This window comes from Pempheris klunzingeri, chromosome 11, assembly GCF_042242105.1.
Source record: "Pempheris klunzingeri isolate RE-2024b chromosome 11, fPemKlu1.hap1, whole genome shotgun sequence".
Classification (NCBI taxonomy): domain Eukaryota; kingdom Metazoa; phylum Chordata; class Actinopteri; order Acropomatiformes; family Pempheridae; genus Pempheris; species Pempheris klunzingeri.
The window spans coordinates 18,793,611-18,821,364 of record NC_092022.1 but is presented as its reverse complement, the minus strand read 5'-3'; the positions used below and the strand labels follow the sequence as shown (position 1 = coordinate 18,821,364).

Genomic DNA, 27,754 nt, shown 5'->3' with positions numbered 1-27,754 from the left:
TTAATAGTTAATAATTTAAAATGTTATATGCATTATTGTGCTACAGTCAGGTGTAATGTGAGCTTACTGCCTAAAGGTAATAAAACATTACAATAATACAGGTCGCACATTGGCTGCCTACTTAACCAATAAAACAAACCGCAACGACAAACAGCTGTTCAAATTGATTAATAATTATTCCTGAAGGAAACTTTATGACATTTCACTGTGCAAACGCGGCTGTGTAAAATCGCCTCGGATGGTGCAGCCAATGAAAACCACGCTGACATTGACAGCCGAGGTGCATCTTGGTACCTGTAGTTCGTCCGTCGCCTGCAGCCCGTTATCAGCGCTGCGCTCGCGGCTGCGGAGGACTACAGAGCTGTGGGTCGTGGACAGAGGCGGCTCGCGGTGACAGTGGTTGGTACTGAGCGAAGTACGGCGGCACAAATATCGTCCGTCTGTGGGGTTTTTTAAGGGTTTAACGTCTCCAAAAGTTGACATCTGCAAGTATGCAGTCCGAATCGGGAATAGTTCCCGACTTCGAGGTTGGAGAGGACTTTCAAGAGGAGCCTAAAACGTATTACGAATTGAAGAGTCAACCCTTGAAAAACAGGTCAGTTCTGTGGCTGAGGACAGTTATTTCCCACGCTGCAGCGGTTTTGGTGTTTAGGTGATAATTAGGCTGCAGACTGTGTGAGTGTTGTCCAGAGTCGGTGCAGGTCTGAGGCTTCTCCACTGATGGTCCCGGCTAATGAAGGGCTCCGGAGAGGGATTCAACTTCAGCTCTCTCCTTCTGGTTATCCTGCTGGCATGAAGTTATGCAACACTTGGGTGTTGTCTTGTCAACATCAACTTCAAATATTGGCTTGTAGAGGAGCGCACAGGTCAGTTTGATGAGATGCTGCTCAGCCTCACTTGTGTTGGTGTGCTGCCAAAGCTGATGGGTGGGTTTGTTTTTACATGGATCCTCCTAAACAAGTCTCCTGAGGTTTATTTCAGAAATGTCCTTGCATGGCATTGTGCAAAAACGCTGCATCATAGCATTGCAGTCTGTGGAATAGCTGCTTTGATTTTTGTCCAATAATATTGTCCTGCACCCAAAATCCATCTACAGTGGAAGTGATGTGGATGTTTCCTGTGGCAAAGGGTCTCTGAAATACACTGCAAAATGTCTACAGTTAATATTAACCAGTTGAAAGTAGTTTAGAGGTCTAGCAGTGGAAATCGAGTGTCAGCTTTCCTGCGTGTTATATGGAGAGCTGGCAAATAGACTGTGCATGTAACAGCTGGAGAAAGTGCTCAGCCAAAACAAGGCTGGTTTAGAGAGTAAATGTTGTAAACAATGAACAGTTCCTATGGTGTCGCAGGACATAAACATCAACACTCACGGTTGTGACTTATCAGAAAGCTATTTTCAGCTTTGGCATGTCGAAGCCTCTCCAAACAATCAACACGGAGTTGAGTCAGGTCTGTGTGGTCTGGTTTGACCTTTCACCTTTTTTCTGGAAGACCTGTACTGCTTGTCTGATATGTCTGTCTGTGTATGATGTCGTATTCAGATGCTGTTAGTGCGGTTAAATTAGTGATTATCTGTCCAGGGAGCTCAGGAATGAACAGTTAGACATTTTGGGGAAATATGCTTATTTAGAGTTAGAGTTAGTATAATACATAGTTTTGAATATGACCCCGGAGCCAGGAGACAGTTAGCTTAGCTTAGCATAAAGACTGGAAATGGGGACAGCTGGCCTCCAGCACATCACAGTGATGACAAGACTCCCATAAAAACCACAACTTATCACTTTTACACTTCACTTTTTGTACAAATTAAGCAAAAAAGATAAAAAATGTAGTGAGCTTTAGAGGTGTCGGTAGTAGGAATAGCTTTGAGCCAGGCTAGCTGTTTGCCTGTGCCCAGTCTTTATGCTAAGCTAAGCTAACCAGCTGCAGGTTAGCTTATCTTATCTTAGTTGATCTTAGCTTAGCTTAGCTTAGTTTAGCAGTGGGCAGACATGTGAGCAGTATCAATTTTCTCAGCCAACTTTTGGCAAGAAGCCCAGTTAAGATATTTCTGAAAATGTCAAATTGTTCCTTCTAAAGAAAAGAAAGCGAGTATGACTTAATATACAGTGACCAATAATAATTATGAAACCTCATGGATGCGGTTTGACTCCAGTTACAACATGCTTACCAAATACAGATATGTCGGAGTATATTTTGGTCTCTAAAGAGGTATTGACTAACAACATATAATCAGTTTTATTTTTAGTTGTGATGAAACCACATAACACCCTTTTCTGGGTGATTTTAATGCATTGTGAAGTACTTTTCAGCCGTGATACAACCGGGAAGTTGTGAAACTTGTCACCTCTGTGCTTCTGTGATGCTGATGACGGTGATGATGACGACAAGACAATCTATTAGCAGAATGGTGTCTGATTATTTGTATTCTGCATCCACGCGTCTCTGTCATGTTGTTTAGTGGTAGTGATACATGGCTTCATTGTCCGGCTGAGACATACAGAGGACAGTACACCACTGTGCTCAGACAGAGCTCTTATTGCAGACGTTTGGTAGACTCCTGTTATTTTTTTTTTTCCCTCCCTCTGGCACATTTTGTTGCAGATTTGTAGTTTATCTCCTTTTCTCTAAATTCAGCCAAAACTCCAGTTCATCTTGTACAGCCCCAACCTTTAACCCAGTTCTGCAAATTTTAAACTAATTTCTTCATTAGTGAAATGTCATTACACTGTTACACATACATGGCCTGAGTCTTAGCAGTGCTGTGTTGTTGCTGGCAGAGCGATGGTGGAAGTCAGTCTCGGTATAAGTGGAGTCGCAGTGCTGGCTTTGGAGAATTATTTCATTTCATGCCTTTTCCTTTGGAATATGTGAAGTTGTCTAAACAGTTGTTTCGATTGAAAGTATCCCACTTCCTCTTCCAATCACATGAGGATGACCCAGCATAATAACAGTCACGATGGCTGCGTTGTGAGACACTGTTGCGCAAAATGGATATAATTAGTTTAATTGATTATTGACGTGTGTGATGTCTTGTCCCCTGCCGTTTATAAATGTACAATCTGAAGCGTGACAGCAAGCGTATGCATATTTGTCATATATTTGTTATTTTTCTGTCACCGTATCAGCCTGACAGACAGCTGCAAACGATGTGCCGGACTTTTTGTGCCTAATATAGATGTGAGACAGACGGTGAATCTAGTCTTCTATGCAGTGCAAATGAGCTGTATAATTTTAGCAGTGGATGTGTTATATCTGAAACTGAGAGTTGGGGGATCATTTTTTGCAGGCGTACTTGGCATGCAAATCACCAAATAGTTATATAACAGTCGAACTGAGGCTGAAAGTCTCAGAAAGTGAAGTTGTCTCAGGTACTGAATGGGTGACAGAGCTTTTGTATCAGCTTGAAAATGAGACTTTTTACATCGTAAATAACGTTTTTCTTTTATATACAAGCCAAACTTTTCAAGTGTAATAATATTAAAAGCACGATGAACATGAGGACCCATGCAAGAGCTTTGCTTTCAAAAATTCCATTTGAAATGGAAAATCTAAGGAAACATCTAATTAAAGAATAGACAAAGAACACTAAGAGTGTGACCAAACACTCAATGACAACTTACATACTTACTTAAGTACTTAACAGTTTGCTACCTTACAGTGTTTAAATAGTAATGAGGTTAGATATGTAGTCATAGTTCAGTATGTCTGGCTTGGTAACATACTGATCACTTAAAGTACAGAGCACAGAATCTAACATGGTGATATTTAAGAATGACTGTGTTTAATATGTCAAAAGAAAGGCAATGCAACCTGCGTGTGTGAAAGCTGAGTCCGAGGTTGCGGGTTATGAAAGTTGTTGCTGGGAACAGCTTGTTCTGCTGGGGAGTCCCAGACAGAGATGCCTGAGAGGCCGAAGAGTTTCATCAATGATCTAAGACGGACCGAAGAGCTAAGTGACACAGACAGGTGCTGTGGCTGGATTAAAAGACGGTCAGAACGACTAGTTCTGCATGCATGCTCACGCTGCTGCATCTTAACCTCTCCTTTGTGCTTTACATGTCTACACTGGAAAACCCTCACAAACATTGGATTCCTTTGTTTTGCTTGATGAGTATTAATAATAGTAATGTGTGATCTTTGTCAGCCTCTGTTGGTGACTGGTAGGGATAGCAACAACACTTACATTATAGAAGTCCTCAGATCTTATTATGGCCTGCTATCAACACGAAAATTTAAGCTGAGCTGTTAAAAAGAGGCTATTCAGCTATCCCACAGACAAATGTCACGTCTTAAAATTTCTTGTTTTGACCAACCGGAATTACAAAGACACCTCAAGCAGCAAATCCACACATCTGAGAAGCTGGGACTTAATTTTTGTAATTTCTTCCTGAAAAATTACTTAAACAATGAATTGACTAATTGTTTGGATCTAAAATATGTTTGCTTTATGTGCGAAAATAGAGCATGCACATCCTCCACTGTTCAACATTTTAAAAATGAAAATATTTGCCAACAACTCCACAAAACCCTTTTTTCATGGTTATTCAAAGTCATATTTTTTAACCGTGAATCATTACTATGGATACCCTGACAATATCTGTCGGTTATGTGTCGGTTGTCTGTTATGCCACTTTCATGGAAAATTGAGAACAAATCCGCCTTGGGAGTTACAGGAAAAGCCTCTGTGTTGCGTGTCCTTATTTACACTGACATATTTACATCTTCACATAGAGAGCTGCACAAGATCGAAGGTGAGCATTAGCCTACTCAAACCGATTGTGACAGCGAACTGCAGTCAGGTCAAGACAAGAGGTGAGGACGATGAACATGCAGAGACCGTTTCAGACAGTTTGTGCAGAAATTCTTTGGTCGTGCTCAGACGATCTCACGGGTAAAGGAGCCAAGTGTTGCATGGTGACATGTGGTCTGCGCATGTGAACCCAGTTATGAGGCCAAATTCTCTGAAGCAACATTGGAGACGGCTTGTGGCAGTGAAATTAACATTCAATTACTGGGCAACAGCTCTGGTTGACATTCCTGCACTCAGCTTGCCAATTGAACACTTCCTCAAATCTTGCATTGTGTCATGTGATCAAACTGCACATTTTAGTGGCCCTTTATTGTGACTGAACCAAGGAACATCTGTAATGATGATCATACTGTTAATTCAGCATCTTGATATGTCACACCTGTCAAGTGGATGGATTATCTTGGCAGTGCTCGCTAACACAGACTTCTACAAATTTGTGCACAAAATTTGGGAGAAATTTGCCTTTTGTTTGCATAGAAAAAGTCTCAGACCTTTTTATCTAAACCCATGGAAAATAGGACTGAAAACAGAAGTGTGGCGTTTATATTTTTGTTCAGTGTACATGAACTTGACCACCTTATGGACTCGCTCAACCTGCTGTAGGAACGTGTATAAAATCCTCCTCCTGACTGTCCTTGGATGGTCTGTTTTCTCCTTGTAGCACAGAGGGGGAGAGGGAGCAGGAGCTAGAGCAGGCCGTCCTGCTGGAAACAAGTGAAGGGAATTATGAAGGGCACAGAACCTAATTACAGAAATAAGACCCGGCAAGTTCAAGTTATCCCAACCGGTCCAGGCTTCCTGGAAATACCATGCAAAGAACCTGATTATCTCTTTGGATGCTAACAGCTCGCCCTGTCCTATTTTTCTGTGGTGTCTGAAGCTGTGAATCTCTCCAGCAGCACTGTTTATTTGCAGGGAAATGGAGTTTACACCATTTTTTATGAGGGTGTGATTATTTTGGAGGTGATTTTTGGAGAACATAGTACAGGTTGGCATTGTTAGGCACTGTAGGTTTAAGGGGCAATGTCTGCATTCAGAGATTTAGATGTTTTGACTCTATGTTGGCGAAAACAAGAAATGAAATGTCACCTTTTGGTTTTAGGGAGTTGTGATTGGCATTTTTCACCATTTACAGTTATTCTGTGCTATTATTCAAGAAAATGATCAGCAGATTCACCAGTAATGAAAATAGTCATAACTTGCTGCCATACCGGCATCACAAGCTTTTGAGAAGTGTGATCTGCTGTACAGTACGTCAGGTGAGCTAATTTCTTGTGAATTTCTCACTTGTATCTACGTCCTTTACACTTCACACAGTACATGCAATTTAGAAATTTACAATATTGGCTAACACACCTAAATGTTTTTGATATCATTTGTATTGCACAGTACATTGCACTACACAAGACCGTGTTATGCAGGTATGGCTGCAACTTCCAGTTTCATTATTGCATAAGATGTTATTGATAAGGCTGTTGCTTATTTTCTTCATTAATTGTATAAAACGTAGAACATTTTGTGAAAAGGTTCAAACACCCAAAGATACTCAACTGATTATCACTTCAGACTAATGTTAAAAAATTTGTCTAATCAACTAACTGTCTCAGCTCTAGATACAACGTTTGATATCGGTTTGCAGAATGCCCACGTTTCATATTTTGACATCATGCTGTGTTGGTTTTGTTTGGTGATGTTCAGCTGTTTGTGTCGACCTCCTATAATATGTAATGTGCAGAAGCTGTGTATTTAGCTAATTGCACCAGTGTAAATACAGAGCTTCTAGCCAGAGTAGTTCACTCAGCTATTTACCTAGTCCTAGTTGTTTGTACAGTTGTTTCTTTCTTCCTTCTCTCTGCCTCTCTGTTTTCTGTCACCTCTTATGTTATCTATTTTAGACTGTAGTAAACTGCACCCCTGGGTGCAAAACCTATATAATTGATGGTCTAGACATAACACTTGTATAAAAATGCTTCCTGTTCTCACTGATTTGCTTGCTAGTAACCGCCTCCTGAAGATGATACCAGCTGCAGCACACAGGGGTGCAGAGATCAGCGGGGGAGTCCGAGGAGATTAATGCAGGGTCCTGATCACTGAGCTGTATTCCAGCTGAGAGGCTGTGTAGTCTACCAGGAGGGTCTGATCTACTCAATGTGGCACCTGCAGTCCGACAAACAAAAGGAGACTGGGTCATCACAAGCAGCTAGTTGCAGGACGGTGTGTTTTGCTGTGCAGTTTCTTGACTGCCATCTAATGTGAGATCGCACTAGTTTGACCTTTCTCACTGTTCTTGTGCTGCGCTTCCTTTATAGCTGTGTGACGTTCATAACTCATTGTGTATTCACAGTTTTTTATCAGTGAGAAATTGCCGAATTATAAGTACGGGAAAGTGCACTCAGCTAAGAGATGAAAGAGCAGCCCCTGGTGGGAGGCTGGTTAGGGACTTCAGTGACATTTTATGTATGGATTCAGTGGGCATAATTTGGAAAATGATATATAACCCTAATTCTAAGATATTTGAATCAACAACAGTGTGCACACTGTGTTATCAAGTTGTATTTATACCAGTACATTAGATATCGCCATGTGTTGTGTTGTATTACATTTTTGAGTTTATTCAATCTGATTTTACCTTATTTGCCCAAAAGTTGAAGAACACGTCATCCTTATAAATAGCAGTTAAAACATTATAATGAGCAAAGCATCACCGTCCAGTGAAAATCATGTGACTGACTGATTTGAAATTTTTCTGATAAACTGAAGGATTAACTGTTTCTTCATGGATTAAGGAAGTTTCCTCGGTTTCCTTGGTCACTTGGCCAATCCATTAATCGAGTGATCGTTGTAGCTCCACTGGACACAAGATGTGTCATACCTCAATAAAAAGAATCCCTCCTCGGTGTATGGACTCTGAGCTGGGCTGGAGCATGATTCCAAACTAGCTGTGATATCAAACAAATAATGCTCAAACACACGTGTTAAACTCAATTTTAAGGTAAGCACAGAGAACCCCCCCCCCCCAGCAGACAAGTGTAAAAACAGCCTTCTAGTGTCGAACTCTGCACTTACATCAGTCTGCACAGTGAGGCTCAGGCACCAAGCGAAGTTACAATCAGAGAAATAGATTTCTGACCGGAGCTGGACTTGAAGTTCAATAAACCATTTAAAGACCCAGTTGGATTCTCTTTGTCACAAAAATGAAAACAAGGCAGTTTTTAGCTCATGACAAGCTGACATTTTGGATGTTTGCGGTTTTGTAAGCTTAAGGTTTGTTGTGCGCCGCCTGCTGAACACATGTCTCCAAGTGAAACAGTATCTGTGTGGTTTCAAGCAGCGTGTTGATGGACGGTGTGTTTCCAGTGGGCGCCTGGCCTCTCCTCTGCTCTGCTGTTGCACTGGACGGGGCTGGTCCTCTGCCTGGGACTCTGTGTGGCGATTGGAGATTCCAGGCCGGGCCCCGGAGCCTCCCCCCTCTGACACACTTTCAGCGCTGCACCACCAGCATGACTTTCATTGCTCTCCAAGGGCGGGTGGTGCACCTTCAGGAAAAAACAAACAAATATGGAGGCCGTAGGAGTGCAAGTGTACAGACCCTGCTCATTTGACCGTCTGTGAGTATGGCGCCTCAGCATCTGTGATATTGTTGTCATGTTTTTAGGCATGATTTTGGATTATGCTGGTGTGTGTACAAGACTACATGTACACATGAAGGACAGTGTGCACAGAGCTATGTGTGGGAAGTTTGTACAATCATAGCTGCTGCAGATCTCTCCGTGTGCCGTGTGTTTCATGCTGAACAGTTTTCGTTTTAACTGGTTATGGTTGATAATCATAAATAGTTTTGTGTCAAATAAGCATAGACTTGATTGCAGTTGGTTAGTGATTTTTAACTAAGTAACTAGTTAGGAAGATTTTGTCACTTTGAGTAATAACATCCTACTTTTCTAATGGATACTCACAACAGAGTTTGAAGATGTGTGTTTGTAACAGTAAAATAAGATTTTGTCTTAATGCAATGCCATTAGTTTTTAGATGAGGTTGTTGTTATACCATTACTGTCCATTAGGCAGAGCTATTAGCTCCAGTCAATTACCAGCTGTGTTATTAACGGTGCAGCGTCTATGTTGTGCACATTATTTTCCTGTAACAGGTCAGTGTTTTGACTCTGATAAGGCCTCAGTCACTGCACTGATCATTGTTGGTTGCCTTCTCCTCTTTCTGGACGCAAAACTACTTCATGTTCCAGTTTGATTACTGTCTGTGTGACATTAAGACCAGCATCTCTGACTCTGGCTCAGACTGTTGGACCAATAATGAGTATGATGGACTAGCGTAGTGAGCAGAATCAGAGGAATCATGAGTTGGGTGGGTGGGGCTCTTAAACACTGTGCAGCCATTGTTTTGTTTTTTTTTTGTTTCTTTTTTTTCTTCTTTGAGATACACATAAACATGAGAGAAAGTGTGCGCACACACACACGTATATACACACACACACACACGTACACACATACACACACGAGTGAAGAAGTTAAAAAGAACAAAAGGGCTTTTTATGTGTTTCAGTGGTCTGTTTGGCAAAAAGCCACCAAACAGTTGAAAGGAAGAAACAGAGAGAGAAGTGGAGCTTTGCTTTGTAGAGAGGCTTCTGGTCATTCACACACACACACACACACACAATCTAATAGAAATGTATTAAAGAAAATAATGAGGTGCCACAACTCTCAATGCACCTCTGCTATAAACCATTCTCCTCTATTTGGAAACACGTTGGGATTAATGTCTGTAATTATCCAAGTGTAGTTAAACTCTTCATGGGGGGATATTATAACCGGTTTTATTTTGACACTTATTCTAAAAAGTCATTACATATTTATTCCACCAGAGAGCGCTGACACAATTAATGACCACTTAGAAAAGTGTCCACTTAGTACATAATTTTTTTAACAATATTTTAGACTCAGGCGTCTTTGAGTCTTCACATTGAATAAGCTTAGCCTTATTTTTTTAGTTCAAATAAATCAAGCATGAACAAAGAAGGTGAAAAAGACACATCTGCCACATCCGAGGGACCTGAAAGCAGCAATACATGTTTGTTTGTTTTTTTAATGTTGTTTTACATAAAATACCATGAAGACTTTTGCATCTGTTAGTTGTGTTTAAGTGCATTTTAACATATATGCCACACTTTTATCCAGCTCGATAAAAGTAAACATCCTGCAGTTCTTATATTATTGATATATTGATGTATTAGCCTAATGTGTAAGCATCACTTTAATGTGCTGGTAAAAATGAGGCTAATTATAACTATTGCCTATATTCAAGTACCTCAAAACTGTACAGTACTGTACCTGAGTGAATACACTGAGTTCATTTGACACAATTATGACTGTAAAATGTCCACTTCGTACATAGTTTTTTAAACAAAGTTAAGGGAAAATGTGTTTATGTTATCTGCCAATATGTTGTTATGGGATTTTTCTGAACTCTCATATAAATACTGTATTCAGAGGTGGAAATGTTGACTTTATAAAGAATTACTTCAGATTGAGTTTGTTTCACCAAATTAAAGCGTCTTCAGCCATGCAAATGGCACGGCTCCAGAGATAACTATGTCAGCGGCTCAGTCTGTCCCCCTTGCTCCAGACTGAAATATCTCAACAACTATCGGAGACATTGCCATGAAATTTTGTACATACATTAAATTTTTCCCAGAGGACAAAGCACGCGTAGTTTGTCAAACGTTTTAGTATCTCTGCCAGGCATGAGGGGATCATGTGTTGTAACCAGTGTTGTGTTGTAACATGTCTGTATTTCCGTCTGTCTGTGTGTCTGTTTGTCCACGGCTAAACCTGAAAAATCTTTTTTGTGCAGATTTGTGCCTGTTGTCTGAACAAGCTCTCGTGGTTGTGGTGATTCACAAGTTTTGAAGACTTTCTTATTGACTGTTTTATACCATTATTGACTGCTGACTCCTCATTTCACTCCTCCAGCCAGTAGAGGCAACAACTGATCAAAACTGCCCAAGTCTGAGATCCCAAAGGCATTTGGCTCAGCTTAAAACAAGCCTTACCTAGTCCGTTGCAGACCACATTTTGGCCTTTGTAGTGGCTCAAAAACTGACATCCATAGAAAGATTTGGTCTTGTTTTGCAACAAACTATGTGCAGGTTAATTCTATACTCGATATGTTATGATCCACTTAAGTTACATGATTATGACATGACGTGAATAAATCCCTGTTTCTGCTACCTTTGCCGCCATCTTGACTGTAAGTTGTTTTGTTTAAAAAACTTTATGGACACAGTTGCTGTCTGCAGTGTACACAGCTTGAGTTACACAATTACAAACAATATCTTATAACACAGTGGTTATAGGTTTAGGTTTAGGTTTGATCTTAGGAATAGCAGATGTCTCCTGGCAGAGATCTGGACTTTCCCAGTTTGCCAAAGCTAATGACCATCCCCTAAGACGTACTTTTTGTTTAATGCTAATTTGCAAATGTTAGCATGCTACCATGCTAAACTAAAATAGTAAATATGTTAGACATTAGCATGTTATAACTGCTAACATAGCATGCTATTTACATTAGCATGTGATTGTTGTTATGAGCATGTTAGCATGCTGATGTTAGCATTTCTTAGTGTATGCTACTCTTCTAAAAAGGTCCCCAAATCAAATTTTTGTAGCCTAAATAGCTTCACAAAATAAATTAGTAAATTGTGATTTCAGTAAATATCAGTATTTTCCTTTAAAATCTTGGATTTGTTGGGATTGTCTCAACATTTCTGCCTTGTAAGGCCTCACAACACTTTTCTCTGCTGCTTTCTAATTTATAATTAGAAATAAAGCTCCTCTACTGGATATGTCGATGTGGTTAACAACAACAAAAGTGTGTCTTTGTTTTCTCTCACACGGCCGACTGGGAGGCTCGTGAAGTGGAGACAGAAACTGGTGTATCCTCTCTTGTGCCCGGAAGCGCTGCTACGCCTTCAGGTTGTTGATTTGTTTGAGGTGATGAAGAATGTGTTTTCGCTCATATTGCCTGTAAGGCTGTCAAGAACTTTTAATCATTGAGGCGCTGCCAAGACTATTAAAACTCACACTGTGAGACTGAGGAGCATAGCCTGTCAGTGATGTGTGTGACATGAAGCTTCTTCTGCAGAGATATTTTAGACTCCGGTGTCTTTGAGTCTTCACGTTGAATAAGCTTAGCCTAATTTTTTTTAGTTCAAATAAATCAAGCATGAACAAAGACGGTGAAAAAGAAACATCTGCCACATTCAAGGGACCTGAAAGAAGCAATGCATGTTTTTTTTGTTTTTTGAATGTTGTTTAACATAAGATACAATAAAGACTTTTGCATCGTTTTGTTGTAGTTAAGTGTACAGCAAGGGGGAAAAATTTTAACATATATGCCACACTTTTATCCAGCTCGATAAAAGTAAACATCCTGCAGTTCTTATATTGATGTATTAGCCTAATGTGTAAGCATCACTTTAATGTGCTGGTAAAAATGAAGCTAAGCCTAGCTATTTTATATACGGCAGGTAAGCTTGTTTTATATTCTCTAAAAATACATTATCATTTATTTGTTATTGCTAATTTGTGATAATAATCTTCAAATCCGCAAAGTAACTATAAAGAACTACATTTTTTGACTGTGAACTGTCGTGGAGTAGAAGTATAACGTAGCATGAAATGGATATATTCAAGTAAAGTACAAGTACCTCAAAACTGTACTTAAGTACAGTACTGTTCCTGAGTAAATACACTGAATTAATTGCTCCTACCACTGCTCCTACTGTACGGTGTTTGTGTGTTTATCAAAGCCAGTAACCTGTATGTTTTTCCATCTTATTAAATTTGAGGAAGATTTGAATACCATTGTTACATTTGAAATTAAAAGGCACCGTTCAAGAAGTGATACAGTAAAGATTAGAAAGCTGATTAGCATCAACGTCTATTTAAATATTTTTTCGTGGTATTATGTGGTTTGTTATTGTAATGTTATGTGTATTTTTAGATTTTAGATTTTTGAAGAAATTAACTTTTTATGTTTACTCCAACTGGAAATGAGAAGGAAATGGAACTACTGTTGTCCTGAAATTCAAACACTCAAACAGTGAAGCAGATTAAAGAAAGGAAAAAAAGAATCAAAGGACTCAGCTCTGGCAGTGGAAATGAAGAAAAAAGCTGTTTTAACATTAGATCCAGTGACTTTTGTTTGAAACTTTACAGGATGAAAGGAAACACAATCAGCCAAAGTCTCACAGACAAAGGAATTATGCATACGAACACTAAACCTGATTCTATGTGTTGGGTGAAGTACAAAGGACTTGACGGAGTCGGATTGAGAGACCCAAACTGCTGCTGGACATCCAGAGAACAAGCTACAGTCTTTGTTCTACTGTAATTCAGTCATTAAATCTACTTGTCAATTGATTTGTCTGCGATCAATAGTCAGCATCAGCATTGTCTTCAGAAATAAATGATGGTATTTATGTTCATCTTGAAGAGTGCTGGGTCTCACCTCATCTGACTGTAGAAAATGGTCAGAAGATGTTTTTTTTTCTTGTATCACAGCATATTTTTGCTCTTGTGCAGGGTTCGTTGGGTGTGGTATCAGACAGTGAGATTATAAGCAGCGCTGGGGGGAGAATCTTGGTATGTTGAGGGCTCAACACCCACTGAATACGCTGTAGACCGAAGCTGTGTTTGACTCCACTGGCTAATTAGTGCGATTACTGCACAGCTGGATTGGCCAGACGTTTTACTGAGTTTTGTCAAAAGGATCACTCACTCGATGAAGGCTTCATACCAACAACTTCTGCTTCAGCAGAGGCTCTCTATTTTAGGACTGCAGGACTCTGTCTGGGGAGCAGCTGTCTAAATTTAAGAGAGTGGGAAAACTGAAGCAACCTTTTATGAACACTGTTCCTCTTTCTGTTGCGTTTAATTCTTTCTAATGTGAAAAGCTTTGTGAGTGCAGCTGGAAGCTTTTTGCTCTCCAAAATAATCAGAATTAGATAGTTCAGCTTGTATAAAATGCATTTTTAGCCTTCTCAGAAATATTTAAAAAAAAAAAAACAAATTGCAGAAAAGTAAGGGCTAAAAATAGTTTTCATTCGTCAGTTATTTTCTCAATTCATCTTTAGGGAAAAATGCTCTGCACTGTTTCCAAGATCTTCAGATTGTTTGACATTTTGACATTTATTCATTTATTATTGTAAATAATCAAAAACAATAAATGCTTATTTTGTAAAAAACACAATCTGGAACTGTTCGACATATTTGCTTTAAAAAATGAAATGAATAGATTATTTGAATAGCTGCTAATAATTTTCTTTTGAACAACTAATCAATTAATGGACTTATTTACTTTTCCTTTTATCTCTGCCCCCTCAGCCGTCCTCTAATTAACCTTTTATTCCACCTGCCTTCCCTTCATCTTCTTCTACCTGCTAATCTTTCTCCTCTCTCGTCTCTTTTGCTTGACCTGTCCTTCCTCATCTGACCTCTCTCTACCCTTTCTCTGTTATCACTCTCTGTCTTTTCACCTCCCCTCACCTCACCTTTCCAACCCTGCTCATTCATCTGACATATTTCTCCCCTCGGCAGCAGCCCGTCCGACCAGCACGGCTCCTCCAAGCCCCCGCTGAGCTCCTCGGCCATGACATCACGCATCCTGCTGCGGCAACAGCTGATGCGGGAGCAGCTTCAGGAGCAGGAGCGGCGGGAGCAGCAGAGGCAACAGGCCTGCCAGTACCCACAAACCACAGCGGCCCAGACCCCTGCCATTAATGTCAGTGTCCCGGCCAGTTTACCGCCTGCTGCCCAGGTGCCAATGGAGGTGCTCAAGGTAAGCAGCCGTGGTTCTAGTCTGTGACTGCGGGGAAGAAGAGGGAACATGGCAGCATGTGTGATTAGTAGGCTGTCAAAGTTATTACAGTACATGTGTAAAGTTTCCACCTCTGGAATTAGAAGTTGCATGTGTCATTGTTGCAGTCTGAAGGGTCGAGGCAGCGCTGTATTTATAGAGGTTATTGACTCGTGTGTGTGTGTGTGTGTGTGTGTGTGTGTGTGTGTGTGTGTGTGTGTGTGTGTGTGTGTGAGAGAGTGTGTGTGTGAGAGAGTGTGTGTGTGAGTGTGTGTGGACAGTCAAGCAATCGTGGTTTTACTATGACTGTGTGTAAAAAAACACAGGAGTGAGTGAAGTGTGTTAAAATGCGTATATGGGGATTATCTTTCCTGAGTGAATTCCTCTTTAATGCATGCTGTGCTTCCAGCCATTTGGATTTAGCCATCTTTAATCCTATTTGCTCAGCTAGATTCACATCTTTTCATAGCTTTGATTCCCTGGCAGTCCGAGGGACAGGAGACTGTTCAGATTTCCTGTATGAGCAGAGAGCGTTGCGTTTGAGGGTGCATTTTAACAAGGGAGTTTGGTAAGTTTTCCTGTTCGTCTTCTGCATTAGTTTTTACAGTCAGTATGAAATATTGGCCGAAATGTGTTGGGTTGTTGTGTGTGGCGGTGAACGCGAGTATCTGCTAGTCAGGATTTCTGTGTTATTGCTATTTTGTGATAACATGTATTCTTTTTTTCTTGTACATTTTCCTTCAATTCAGTCATTTATGGTGTAAAAAAACTTGTAATGTGAGCATGTGATTTTGTTTTGGAAAGATTTGCACAATGCAAAGAGTTTCTGGATTTTTTTTTTCTCAGCTCTTCCTGACAAAACACTGTTGTGAGTCGCTGCAGTCTCAGTTTTGCAGTTGTGCCTTTTTTGTGGAGAGTTTTGTTTATACATTATTACGGAGGTGTTAAAGATGTTTGTGTCAGTACATATCCTTGCATTCTTGTGGGTGTGTATTATGATTTTACTTTTTTGACTGAAGACTCAAATTGAGCATGTGGTTTGGTCATAGATTAGTTTCTTTTTCGGGGAGAATATGTCACACAAATCTTTGTACAAATACAGTATATAATCATGCTTGTGCATTTGACTTTTCAAGATCAGAATATCTACCAATTTTAAAAACTTAAGTGCTAAAAATTCTGTCTTTTAGATGCCGTCAAATAGGCTCTAGTCACTTAAGAATGGCGTTGTTATAAAATATGGCATTCAGAAATTGCTGCGGCATACAAGATGATACTGTAGATCATTAGCAGTTGTTTAGACCCCTTGATGAAAAAGATGAGCTTTAATTAAAGGTTAAGTCAAATATTTATTTGTATAATCTCGCATTAGTTATAGTGTAAAGCACTGATATACTGCAAGCGATTGAGTAATCTTTGTTTAACTAAATCCGTCCACAACACTTTCGGAGATTTCATGGTTACTTGCTCAGCCACACTTTCATCACCCTGGATGTGTGTGGCATGGGCCAGCAGTGAAGGACAAATACAGTATATCCATTGAAAACATCGCCCTCCTCATGCAGCATGAACATTACTTACTCTCCATAATCTGCTGCTCTTTGAGAGGTTTAGGACGCCCCCCACCCCGAACCCCCGCCCTGTGTACAATACACGAAGTTAGAGTCATTTCTCTGCTTTGGCGAGAGCTTACAGACATTCTTCATTGACTGAAGTCCTCAAATGAAAAGGCCGTTCAAGCTTGGCGCTGTTGAGCTGGGTTAACCTGCTCCCCTGTCTGTGGGTAGATTAGCAGAGTCCACACAAAGCTCAGGGGTACCAGGCAGAGCTGCTGGACCTCAAAAAGTGCAAACATTAAGCTCAGATGAGTTTATCTAAAGACTGATTGGACCCTTAATTAACCAAGTGACCTCCGACCTTCTGGGGAATAAGTAAGGGATCAGTTTAGGGATCAAGACAAAGGCGAGCACAGCCTTACCACACACCGAACGCTAATTCAGTGAAGAATGCTCGTAATTAGCCCCCACTGCTTTCATTCCATGGCATATTTAAGAGAAAAAAAAACACTGCTTTGAGATGTATGTAGGATAACTTCCTAAAAGGGTTAAAAAATGATTTCTAGATTATTTTTTTTTCAAAGGATTTATGGTGCCATGAAAAGAACAAAGTACTCTTCAACCCTGTACAAAGTGTACGTTTCTTTTGGATTATACAATCAGTTTAACTCGTGACCACTATGTATCAGAAAGTATGCAAAGATGCCCCACAGATATCTCGTTTCAGTTGATTTGTGTGAGAAATTCATATAATGTAATCTTTAATCTAAAAAAATGACATTATACTTAAAATGTAGTGTATAAATGATTTACTGTGCAGTGTAATCATTTCATAAAATGCAGTATAACCTTAAGTACATTGCTGTCTACATTAGGCACAATTGCCACATTTACAGCTGTACATTAAGTATTGTATAAATCAGCAAAAGAAACGGTGTCAAAACCATCTTCTGGGCCTTTATGCTAATTTTAACACAACATTTATCATTTAAGGACACAAGGTTTGTGTTTCAGCTGTAGTTTGCAAAGCTTTTCCATAATAGCATGACAACACATCAGAGGGGGAGAAGACCACAGGTTGCTCTGATGTAGTTGCTCACATTAGCATCACAGTTGTTGTCTGCAAGTTCCACAGAGCACGTTAGCAGCTTAACTGTGAGACAAAGTGGCCTATTCTTCTAGCCCGCATAGCAAATGGGGGCATTCTTGTTAATGTATCCTGGTAGGACCATCATGGAATGCCCAAAGCACGCAAGTAAAAAAAAAATACAAATCATTGTCCTTTCTCAGTACAGCAGGATGCTTTGTGCTTGTCTCTGCAGAGTGTTTCTGACTCTTTGGGGGTTATGTTGCTGATGCCCGCGGGGTTGTTGATGGCTAAAACCAAGCTGATAAACAACAAGCCGTCTTGTTCGCCGTGGTTGCAGATGCTGCGAGTTCTCAGTTGATGTCACATTTCCAAACAGTGTATTTTGGAAAGAGAATATTAAGTGAAGTTGGGTAAAGTAAAGTTCAAGTCCTGCTGCTGGTGCTCACTTATCTCTATAATCCAAAGGCCAGTTTGCTCTCATGCAAGCTAGAAAAGTGAGTGGTTAGTGTTGGAGCTGTTTTACAGTGTTTCTAGGAACTTAAGAGATCTAAGACCAACGCTTATACATGAATGCCAACATGTTTAGTTTCCTTATACATATTTTATAGACTGTGACAAAGACCCTGTAGAGGTCCAGTCAGTGTAGAAAGGATCCTTTCTCACTCTCCAGGTCTTCAAAAACAGATACTTTTTTACCATCAGACTGGTTCATCATAACAAAAGCGACAGTGTGTAGTGCAGAGGCCGGGATGATTCATCCTGAGGTCTGTGGCCCCCAGGGGGCTCCAATGAACTCAGAGCAGTGAGATCATATAATTATGTGTGATAATTTAGGATGTCCCTGCAGACAAAAACAAGTAAAAAAAAACACTGAAGCTCATTTTAATTTAAAGAGAAAACGAATCTCAGTGGGTGAAGCATATGTTTAAATAAAAAAGATCTTTGAGGTCTGCTATTTACCATTTTATTGAGACTGCTTGTATGGCTACGACTAATGATTACTTATCTTTTCATAATCAATTGATCTGTTTAATATTTTCTCAAAGTGTTTGATCAATGAAATGGCATTTAGACTCCTTGTTTTCTTTGACAAACAGCGCAAACCCAGATGGTACCACATGAGACAAAGAAAAGCAGTAAATCCTCACATCTGAGAATAATAATAAGAATACAAGAATAATAGTAAGAGAGATAATTAAACAATGAATCAATTTAGCAAAGCCATAACCAGCAATTTTCATTATTGATTAACCTGCTGATCGTTTCCCCAATTAATCAATGAATCGCTCAGTCTATAAAATGTTAAGGTAGTGTTGTAAATCTCCTTCATGATTTCCTAAAGCCCAGACTGATGTCTTCAAATTGCTTGTTTTATCAGACCAAAAGCCGGAGATATTCAGTTTACTGTCACAGAGGTCAAAAAAGGGGCAAATCCTTACAAGCTATGAGGTGGAACCAGGAAAGGTTTGGTATTTTTACCTTAAAAATGAACTAAACAGTCAATTGGTTGACAGTGGAATTGCAGATTGATTTTCTGCCAGTGATGTACTAATAATTTCAGCTCATAAAATAATTTCCATGGTGAGGAATTACGTAGAGAGGGAGTCAAGGCTGCAACTGAAACTGCCGCATTTAATGTAATACTGGGGTTATTTAGTCACACTTGGATTTCTATCGGGGCATCTTTTACTTTGTCGTGTACCCATAATGCCCTTAATGACCTCTTTGTTTCTATTCGTGTGTGTGAGAGAGAGAGAGACAGAGAGAGAGAGAGCGAGAGAGAGACACAGACAGAGTTAAATGGGGCTCCCACAGTAATCCTTTGTACAGTGTCTTTTTAGACTATTTTTAGACAGTGACAGCTATCAGTTCTGTGGATGTGTGAATTTACAAGAGAGGAGGGGAGACAGAGAGACAGACTGTGGGTCTGTGTGTATTAAAAATCTTTTATGTACATGTTTGCATATAGCAGTGGTTTCCTAACTGGTGGTCTGGAGCCCCCAAGAAGTCAAAAGATAAATCTGACGGGTCATGAGATGATCAGCAGTAGAGGACAGTAGGGAGAAAATCTGCTATACAGATTTCTATATTTGTTGGACTCTTATTATTATTTACATTGTTTGTGAACTAGAAAAATATTGAATAATGGTGTGGTTGTGATAAACATGTTGCATGTTAGGCACCGCTGTCGTACAGTGTGTTCAGGCCAGGCCACAGAAATACCAAAAAAAAAAGAAAAATATAGAAATATCACTATTTAATATTAACCTATCGTGGTCTACGTCTTCACCTGAAGGTGAAGTATCATTAGTATTTGTGAAAACTTCAAAAAAGAGCCAAGGAGTTATAGTTGGCCTCAGAAAACATTGAACCATATTCTAATATTTGTATATACTGTACTAAATGATATAATTTATAACACATTTCTGTGTGTTTTGTTAACCTGACCTTCGGAGACTCAGAGGAAGCTTAATAACAAAAGTTGCCAAAGCAGCTCTGGTCACTCTTTTTCTGAAAACCAGCAGCTGTAAGATAACCATTGTTCCCACACAGAGAGGGACACACACTCAGTAATCCTCGAGCTCAGTGGGAATGCCTCAAGTGTTGGACCGATGGCGTGAATGAACTGATGACACGGACAGGATTGACTGTTTTCTTACATACGTTTTCCCACAACCCCATGCCTTTATTTTACAGTGTGACAGCAGCAGACTGACTGCACATTAAAAGATGCCACTTTGAAGCAGATAGTTTTAAAAGAAAGATAGTAACTTAGAGCTAAAATCATCAGTAGAGTGACAGACAATTAATAAAGTAAGAGTTTTAATAATCAGTCAGTCATTTAAGTCATTTTTAAAAACAAAATACCAAAAACTTGCCGTTTCCAGCTTCGCAAATGTGAATATTTGCTGCTTTTCTTAGTTTTCCATGATGTAAATCTAAATAGCTTTGAAATTCAGCCCAAACAAAACAAGTCATTTGAATATGTATTTAACTAATATACATACAATATACTAATGTTGTGACATTTTGTGGAGTATACAATTTGACTGGTGATTTATTAGACTCAGACTAAGTGTACCAGAGTAAACCCAACCTGAATTCAGTCACAGTTAAGTTGCTAAATGGCTGAGTTAACAAGTATCCAGGGTTTGTTTACCCGGTGTTTATGCATGTGAGTGCAAATAATTGGATTGTTCATTTCTGGCTCAAGTATATCCATCTGGATTAGGTTTCTAAATACTGCGCTGCCCTTTTTGTGCATTCAGTCTATTTTCAGCATCAACGTCACGAAAGCTTTTATTCATTTTTTTGAGTTTTTGATAAAGTGGTGCCTTTGTGCTGGTGCTGACGTTACTGTTGATGACGTGATAATAGTGGAAATGATCGTTAAGATGTTATCAGTCATTATTAGTATATAAATATCAATGTTACACTAGAGTGTCGAGCCACAATGAGCACAAACTAAAGGCAATAATGACTATAATAAGCCATTGACTTGCTGTATATAAAATGCCTTCCCCCCCTTGACAGCTTTTATGACCCTGTAATGACGATTTACAGCCCAAGGTGATCCCACTCATACCTGCAGGATATATGTTAATGTACCTCTCACATGAGCATCTCCTCTGCAGAACAATGATGCTGTATCTGAGCATGGAAAAGAGACTTGTCTGTTATGGTGAGAAGTGTAATCTCAAACTGGTTTCAAACCCAAAGTGACTTGATAGGTTTTAATTCATATTTGAGAGATGAGAGGCAGAGAGGTGACGGATGTGATAAGTGATCAGCTTGGTCACTAGTGATCAGTTCCCTCTTCAGAGGATACACAGATAATGTTTTAATGCTAAACTGGATGACTATAATGCATAAGAGATGAGAGATGAGATGGACTTTATTGATCTCCCATATGGGGAAATTCACATTACAGCAGCAAATAGATAAAGTAAGCAATAGTAGAAAAATAAGCAATAGTAGATAAATACATATTGTAATAATAATAAATATTTACACTATGTACAGTATGTAAGCACACACAGTGTGCAGCACATTGATATGGTTGTTGATGTGCAGTGTATTTTTTAACATAAATATCATGTCCATAACTGTTTTATTTCAACTATGGAGTGCAGGGTGCAGACTAAAAGAGTTTTCACAGAAGCACTGGAAATGTCAGAGGTAGCTTACAGTTCGTCTAGAGCCTGTGATCTCCTCAGCACTGTTAATGAACCCAAATCCTCTAAGCTTAAGCAGAACAAATACATCAATTTAAAAAATGAATTAGCCCCGGCTGTTATGTTTCGTGATTTCGAGATGCAGCGTTCCAGTTGTTTCTGATGAGAAATGTCATTTTTGAGACACAACGAGACACAAGTTGCATGTCAACAGGCTTTATTCTTTGTGATGTGCTGAACTGGGAGAGCACGCCTAGCATCCACAGGGTTAAAAAAGTGGATGCAGCAAAGTCACAGCCCCAGGCAAGTTTCAGTAAAAGGGGTGGCCCTGCAAAACAAAGGCACTAAGTGTTAGCACCACATCCTGACATCAAGTGATACACCATAAAGGAATAAATTCAGATTTTACATAAAACAAAACAAATTTGAAAAAGCTCATTGTGCTTTACTGAGATTCCCTGACATGCATAACTAATTACTTTCCTTGCCTTTTTAAAGATGAGCTGGATGTGGCTGTCCTCATTCTAGCCCGCTTAGTCTTCTGGTGCAACCAAGACAGGAGCAGCAGCAGCAGCACAGCTTAGACAGAAGTTAAACACAGTTTTCAGGTTTTTTTTTTGTTGTTTTTGAATTGGACAATTTGCTGTAAATGATGCTTGAGATGCTTGGATACCAACCTTATGAGGTATGTTTAACTAGTTGTATGTTTAGCTATCTGGTGTGATTATTCTATAAACCACAGAATCTGTTAGTCACTGCCTCAAAAAATTCAGGCAATAGACAGGAAGTTTTAAATATAGACTCCAAATGTGAGCTGGAAGCAGCAGCACTGCTCCGTTTAAAATATATTGAAGCCTGACAAACACTGTCTCTGAAGTTAGTTTATTCGCCTGCAGCAGCTTCTGTGGATCATTAGTGCTGTGTGAGGATTGATGATCCGCAGAAATCAAATTTGTCTATAACCGGGGAGTGCAGTGCAGAGACGGGCGTGTGTGTGTAATTATTGTGATTTAATTATTAGGACTATAAAGGACAGAAAACAGGAAATAGAAGTTAAAGAAAAATATGTAGAAATTGTTTTCTACTTTTTGAGACTGAGATAACAACACTCGACAGCGCCTCAAAAGAAAAATGCATAATGCATTGAAGGCTTTGAAATCTGTGGCAAGTTTATTTTAATTTTATAGTCAGTACAGTGCAATACGAGGGACAGACAAGACTTTGAGCTATATATACAGTCTTTTAACTCTAATAAAAGACTACAAAGCCAGAAAACATGAAAACTGACTATAAAAATAATAAAGTTGAAAATTAAAGTGGGATTACTTTAAATTAGGTTCCCCCTTCCTAGCAACATTTCATTTGCCAGTATGACCAAGCTGCATATTTATGATTTCTTTCTAAACAACAGCAACATTTCCCAGGTGGCACCTGTAATCAACACGTTCAGTGTCCCTCCTCCCGCTAATGCATCTTTTTTTTTGTCTTTTCTGCTTGCTTTCCCTTCCTCCTACTCTGCTCTCCTGCCTTTTTCCTTTCTTTTGTTCCACCAATAGGTCCAGACTCACCTGGAGAACCCAACCAAATACCACATCCAGCGCTCCCAGCAGCAGCAGGTGAAGCGGTACCTGGGAAAGCTTGGCTCTCAGGCGTTGAGCTTGCCCTGCCACAACCAGTCCTCTGACCACGGGGGCATGCCGCCAGGGCCGGGCAACAGCGCCCCCAACAGCCCTATGGCCTTACTGACCCTGAACTCTAACTGCGAGAAAGAGGCAAGCTCCCATTCAGACACTTCTTCAGTGTGACAAAACACAGATTTTATTTCCTGTCTGTGATCTTGTACTCATTCAGTCAGACTCATCTGTGTGTCTGGTGTCCTTTCTTATAGATGGATGATGTCATTGATGACATTATTAGTCTGGAGTCCAGTTACAGTGATGATATCCTCGGCCTGATGGACCCAGGACTTCAGATGGCTAACACGGTGTGTGTGTGTGTGTGCTTACGTCTATTCTGCCTCGGCAATGAGCCGTATACAGGCCAAGCACTTTAATCTTTAAGGTCACAAGGTCATGAGTGCGTTCCACTTGGTGTCTTTCAGAAACATCTACATTTCTTCTCTGATATTCTATGATAGTATTGAAATCTCTATCATGTATATTGGGAAATCTACTGTATAATGAAGTAGATTTGATTTTATCGTTTAACTTAGGGCCTGTTTTATGTCACCACCCCTCCCGTCATGCTCATCCTATGATGCAGATTAGCATCTATACAGGGGGGTGTGATCCTCGCTCACAGACTTTGCTGTATGTCCTCAGATCCCCGTGCCCGCTAACCTCATGGACATGTATGGTAATCAGGGTATGTCCCAGCAAGGGCTGCCCATCAGCAACTCCTGCCCCGCCAACCTGCCCAACATCAAAAGGGAATACGCCGGTAAGCAGCACAGTCTGTCACAGCCAGAGACTTACAAACACTTCGATGCCTATCTATCTAAAGTTTACAGATCTGTAAATAATTAGCAGTAACGTCCATTTAACGTACATAAGAAGCTCTACTCTCCAGGCCTTTGTGCAGCCCGTAATGCAGCGCTTTATTAATAATCCAGTTTTTATAATCCTCCTCTGTGTGGGGATGCTGACTGAGTGATATGTCTTTTTTCAGTGTGTTTGTATCCATTCTACACATTTTGACGTTGAAAACATTTCTTATCACATAGTTTCACAATCCCCAGCCATCATGCATATGCTGGATAAGTCTGGATCCTGTGGCAAATTTGACAACTATCAGAGGCCTGAAGGGTTCCCCGTGGGTACGTGTGGTTAATTGGTTTCAAACTGTACAAGATGATTGCTGCACATTTTTTTTATTTATTTCATGTTATTGATCAAAATGTTTGTTTCAGCAGCAGAGGTAAGAGCAATGGCAAAGGAAAGACAGAAGAAGGATAACCATAATCTGAGTGAGTTTCAATTGCACTATTTATTGATGTTTGAAAACATTTTGAACATGCAGTTATTGTTGCCATAGTGTCATCTTCATTGTTACACAAAAAAAACAGAAGGTGTTTCATCAACTAATCAAGAGCTTTTTCTTATCGTTTTGTCCTGTAGTTGAGAGAAGACGACGGTTTAACATCAATGATCGAATCAAGGAATTGGGAACTTTAATTCCAAAATCCAATGACCCGTAAGTTGCTTTTGATTTTTTAATTTTATTTCTTATTCAAGGCAGATTTACCAAACATTCTTAGTAATATCCCTTAAAAAGTCCCAGCATTAGTAAAGGAAGAGGCACAAAAACTGGAATGACAAATACAAAAAAACATATATAAAGGCTACAACAGACGCCCAACCCAGCCGTCAATCTAACGTAGGATGAGTCGCCTGTGTACAAGGAATAGTTCATAATTGTTGAAGGAAAAAGAGGCCGAGGTAGAAGCGATCATTACAACAGCATCAACAAAAGCAGCAATTGTGGGAAAATGTATTTCTTAGTCCAGAGACAAACAGAGCGCTAAAGGCATTCACAATTTTTCAGGTCAGTCTTAAACCAATACTCACATGCCCATACTGTATGTACATCAAAAGATTTACAATGCCGCAAAGAGATCCGTTCCTAATGCACTTTCTGTGTAACACACAGTCAAAGCTCTGTGCAAAAATGTATTCTAAAGTTCAGCTGAGGAAAATATGAGGCGTCAACGGTCTAAGTTGGACAAACTGGTATCCGCCAAAGTTGCAGTGTTTTTAGTACAAAATCCCCTCTTTCTGTTACGACCCCTCTGCTGCAGCTAATCGAGGAATCCTCATTTTGCTTCAGCTGAACTTTAGAATGCATTTCTGTGGTGATTATCACTCATCTCTTACACTGAGATGGCACAAGAATGTCGTTTTTGTGGCAAAGACTATATGAAAATGTGAACTTATCCTTTAATCAGCTGACTCATTCATTTCCACATATCTCTTGGTTTTACTTCATTTAAGGAGATCAAAAACAAAGTTGTTGTTAAAGGAATATTCTCTCATACACACGTAAAATATATATGGAATATATAAATATAAATTACACACTAAATTATTATCATCTAATGGTCACATTCTGAGTTTTTTTTTGTATCACTTTAAAAGATTAAAACATTAAAAGTTCTGTTTTAGGCTCACTCTTTTCTCTTTGCCTGTGGGAAAATCCCAGCAGCCCCTTTTGTTGTGTCTATCCACCCATGGTTGTTTTGCTAAACCCCAGCTGGGTGCTCCACCCACCCATATACCTCCATACACACAAACTCAGAGACTGCCTTTTACAAACAGAGGTGCCTTAACATAGATCTCATTATAGATTAAACAATACGAATATGAAAACATCCGGTTCATGCGTTTGTTAGCATTAGAAATGTTTAATACCAGCATTAATTTAATTATTACTTTAAATCTGAATTCATCAGAAAAACATCTGTGCCTGTCCTAAAAGCTTCTGACCTCTTCAAATGTAAAACCATACCACAGCTCAGCCTAATTGTAAAGATCGATTTTACCGCTAAAATGCTTCCGCTTCAACCTTCACCTCTTCAGGGGTCTCAGGGTCGTCCTAACGCCTGCTTGTGATCTCAGTGACGTCAAAAGCGTTCAGTTATGCGAAGATGTCCGACTCCTAACAGCTCACCTCTGTGACCTTCCTCCTCCTTGTTCTCCTCTGTCGTTTGTTTTCCTCACTGTACACAGTTAAACGGCAGTGAACGGTCTATTATAGCAGAACAACCCTAATGAAAACCTATAATCAGATTTTTCTGAGATTGCTGATCTTGTCTCACATCAAAGCCGTACAATCCAAGAGACTGTATGGTGTGCAAATAATGGCTTCCTCGTGATTCCCAGGGACATGCGCTGGAACAAAGGCACCATCCTGAAGGCATCAGTGGACTACATCAGGAAGCTACAGCGGGAGCAGCAGAGAGCCAAGGAGCTGGAGAATCGCCAGAAGAAGCTCGAGCACGCCAACCGACATCTGATGCTGAGGATACAGGTAAAGAAACTGTCATGACGTCTGTCCATTGGAAGGATGTAAGACGGCGTCATTAACGTGCTACTTGCAGGTTTACTTTATTATCACAAACTAATGATAGAATTAAAAGGCAAACTTCAGCATGCATGGTGTGGACGGAGTGTAAAGAGAGGGGATTGTCAGCGAAAGACTTTGAATATTTGCCTGAAACAAATCAAGCCTCAGGGAAAAGCAAGCCGAGCCATTATTCACACAGCAAAGACCACATATGTTGAGACCATCGTCTAGTAACCAACTGATCACAAGACAAGAGGTGTCAGGATCTGCGTGAATCAGCTCAGCTGACACTGACCGATTGATCACATTGTGTGTTTGCTTTTGGGGTAATTATCCGGAGCAGGATAAGGAGGGGGAAACGTTTTTACACTTTTCCAAATGGGAAAAGTCAAATCGGTTAGTTACAGTCAGGTGGGAATTTGAAACAAAACAGTCACCTGCACTTTCCACCTCCGCTAACCAGTGACCCGGGGGGAACTCTGGATCAGTATAATGCATCTTCATGGCACGTAGATCAAGCGAAACAGTACTTCGACCTGAGCCTGTAGTCATCCTGACACAAGAATAGAAGACTGATTGTGACAGACGTTACAGCATTATGACTAACGTGTGTGTGTGTGTGTGTGTGTGTGTGTGTGTGTGTGTCTGTGGTTTGTAGGAGTTGGAGATGCAGGCACGGGCTCACGGTCTGGCCATCACATCTTCAGCGCTGTGCTCTGCTGAGCTTGGGGCCCGGACCATTAAGCAGGAGAGCGCCCTGGAGGACTGTCACCAAGACCTGTACACACTCCACCCCCATCACCAACACCACCCGGCCTGCACTCCGGAGCCGCCCGGCACTCTGGAGCTAAACGAAGGCCACTCTAACTTCCCAGAGGGCCACTACAGCGTCCACGGCAAGCCGGGCTCCAAACTCAACGACATCCTCATGGAAGACACCTTGTCACCGGTGAGGGGGGGGGACCCTTTACTCTCGTCCGTCTCTCCAGACACCTCAAAGGACAGCAGTCGCAAGAGCAGTGTAAGCATGGATGAGAATGAGCAGGGCTGTTAGCACCCCCTACTGGAAGACACCTCGCCTGCATCTCCAACCCCTCCGTCCTGCTGCCAGTGGTCGTGTCGGTAGCTAACACACTCCCAGCTGCTGGAGAGGCTTTCTCCTGTTCCTGTCATTTGTTTTTCTTGT

The 27,754-nt window shown here is 40.3% G+C and overlaps 1 protein-coding gene across 7 annotated transcripts; it reads left to right on the top strand.

Annotated features, from left to right (window-relative positions):
• Positions 1 to 27,754, top strand: LOC139209354 (microphthalmia-associated transcription factor-like). 7 transcript variants are annotated; one of them, XM_070839011.1, is made up of 10 exons: positions 1 to 595; positions 14,431 to 14,668; positions 23,064 to 23,279; positions 23,396 to 23,491; positions 23,829 to 23,946; positions 24,230 to 24,322; positions 24,419 to 24,472; positions 24,624 to 24,699; positions 26,385 to 26,532; positions 27,227 to 27,754. In XM_070839011.1, the coding sequence occupies exons 1-10, from the start codon at positions 492 to 494 to the stop codon at positions 27,620 to 27,622; spliced, it is 1,539 nt and encodes a 512-aa protein (XP_070695112.1). In that variant the 5' UTR covers positions 1 to 491; the 3' UTR covers positions 27,623 to 27,754. The 7 variants fall into 7 exon arrangements, with proteins under 7 accessions (XP_070695112.1, XP_070695110.1, XP_070695111.1 ...); XM_070839009.1 differs by having other exon boundaries at positions 24,416 to 24,472; XM_070839010.1 differs by having other exon boundaries at positions 14,428 to 14,668.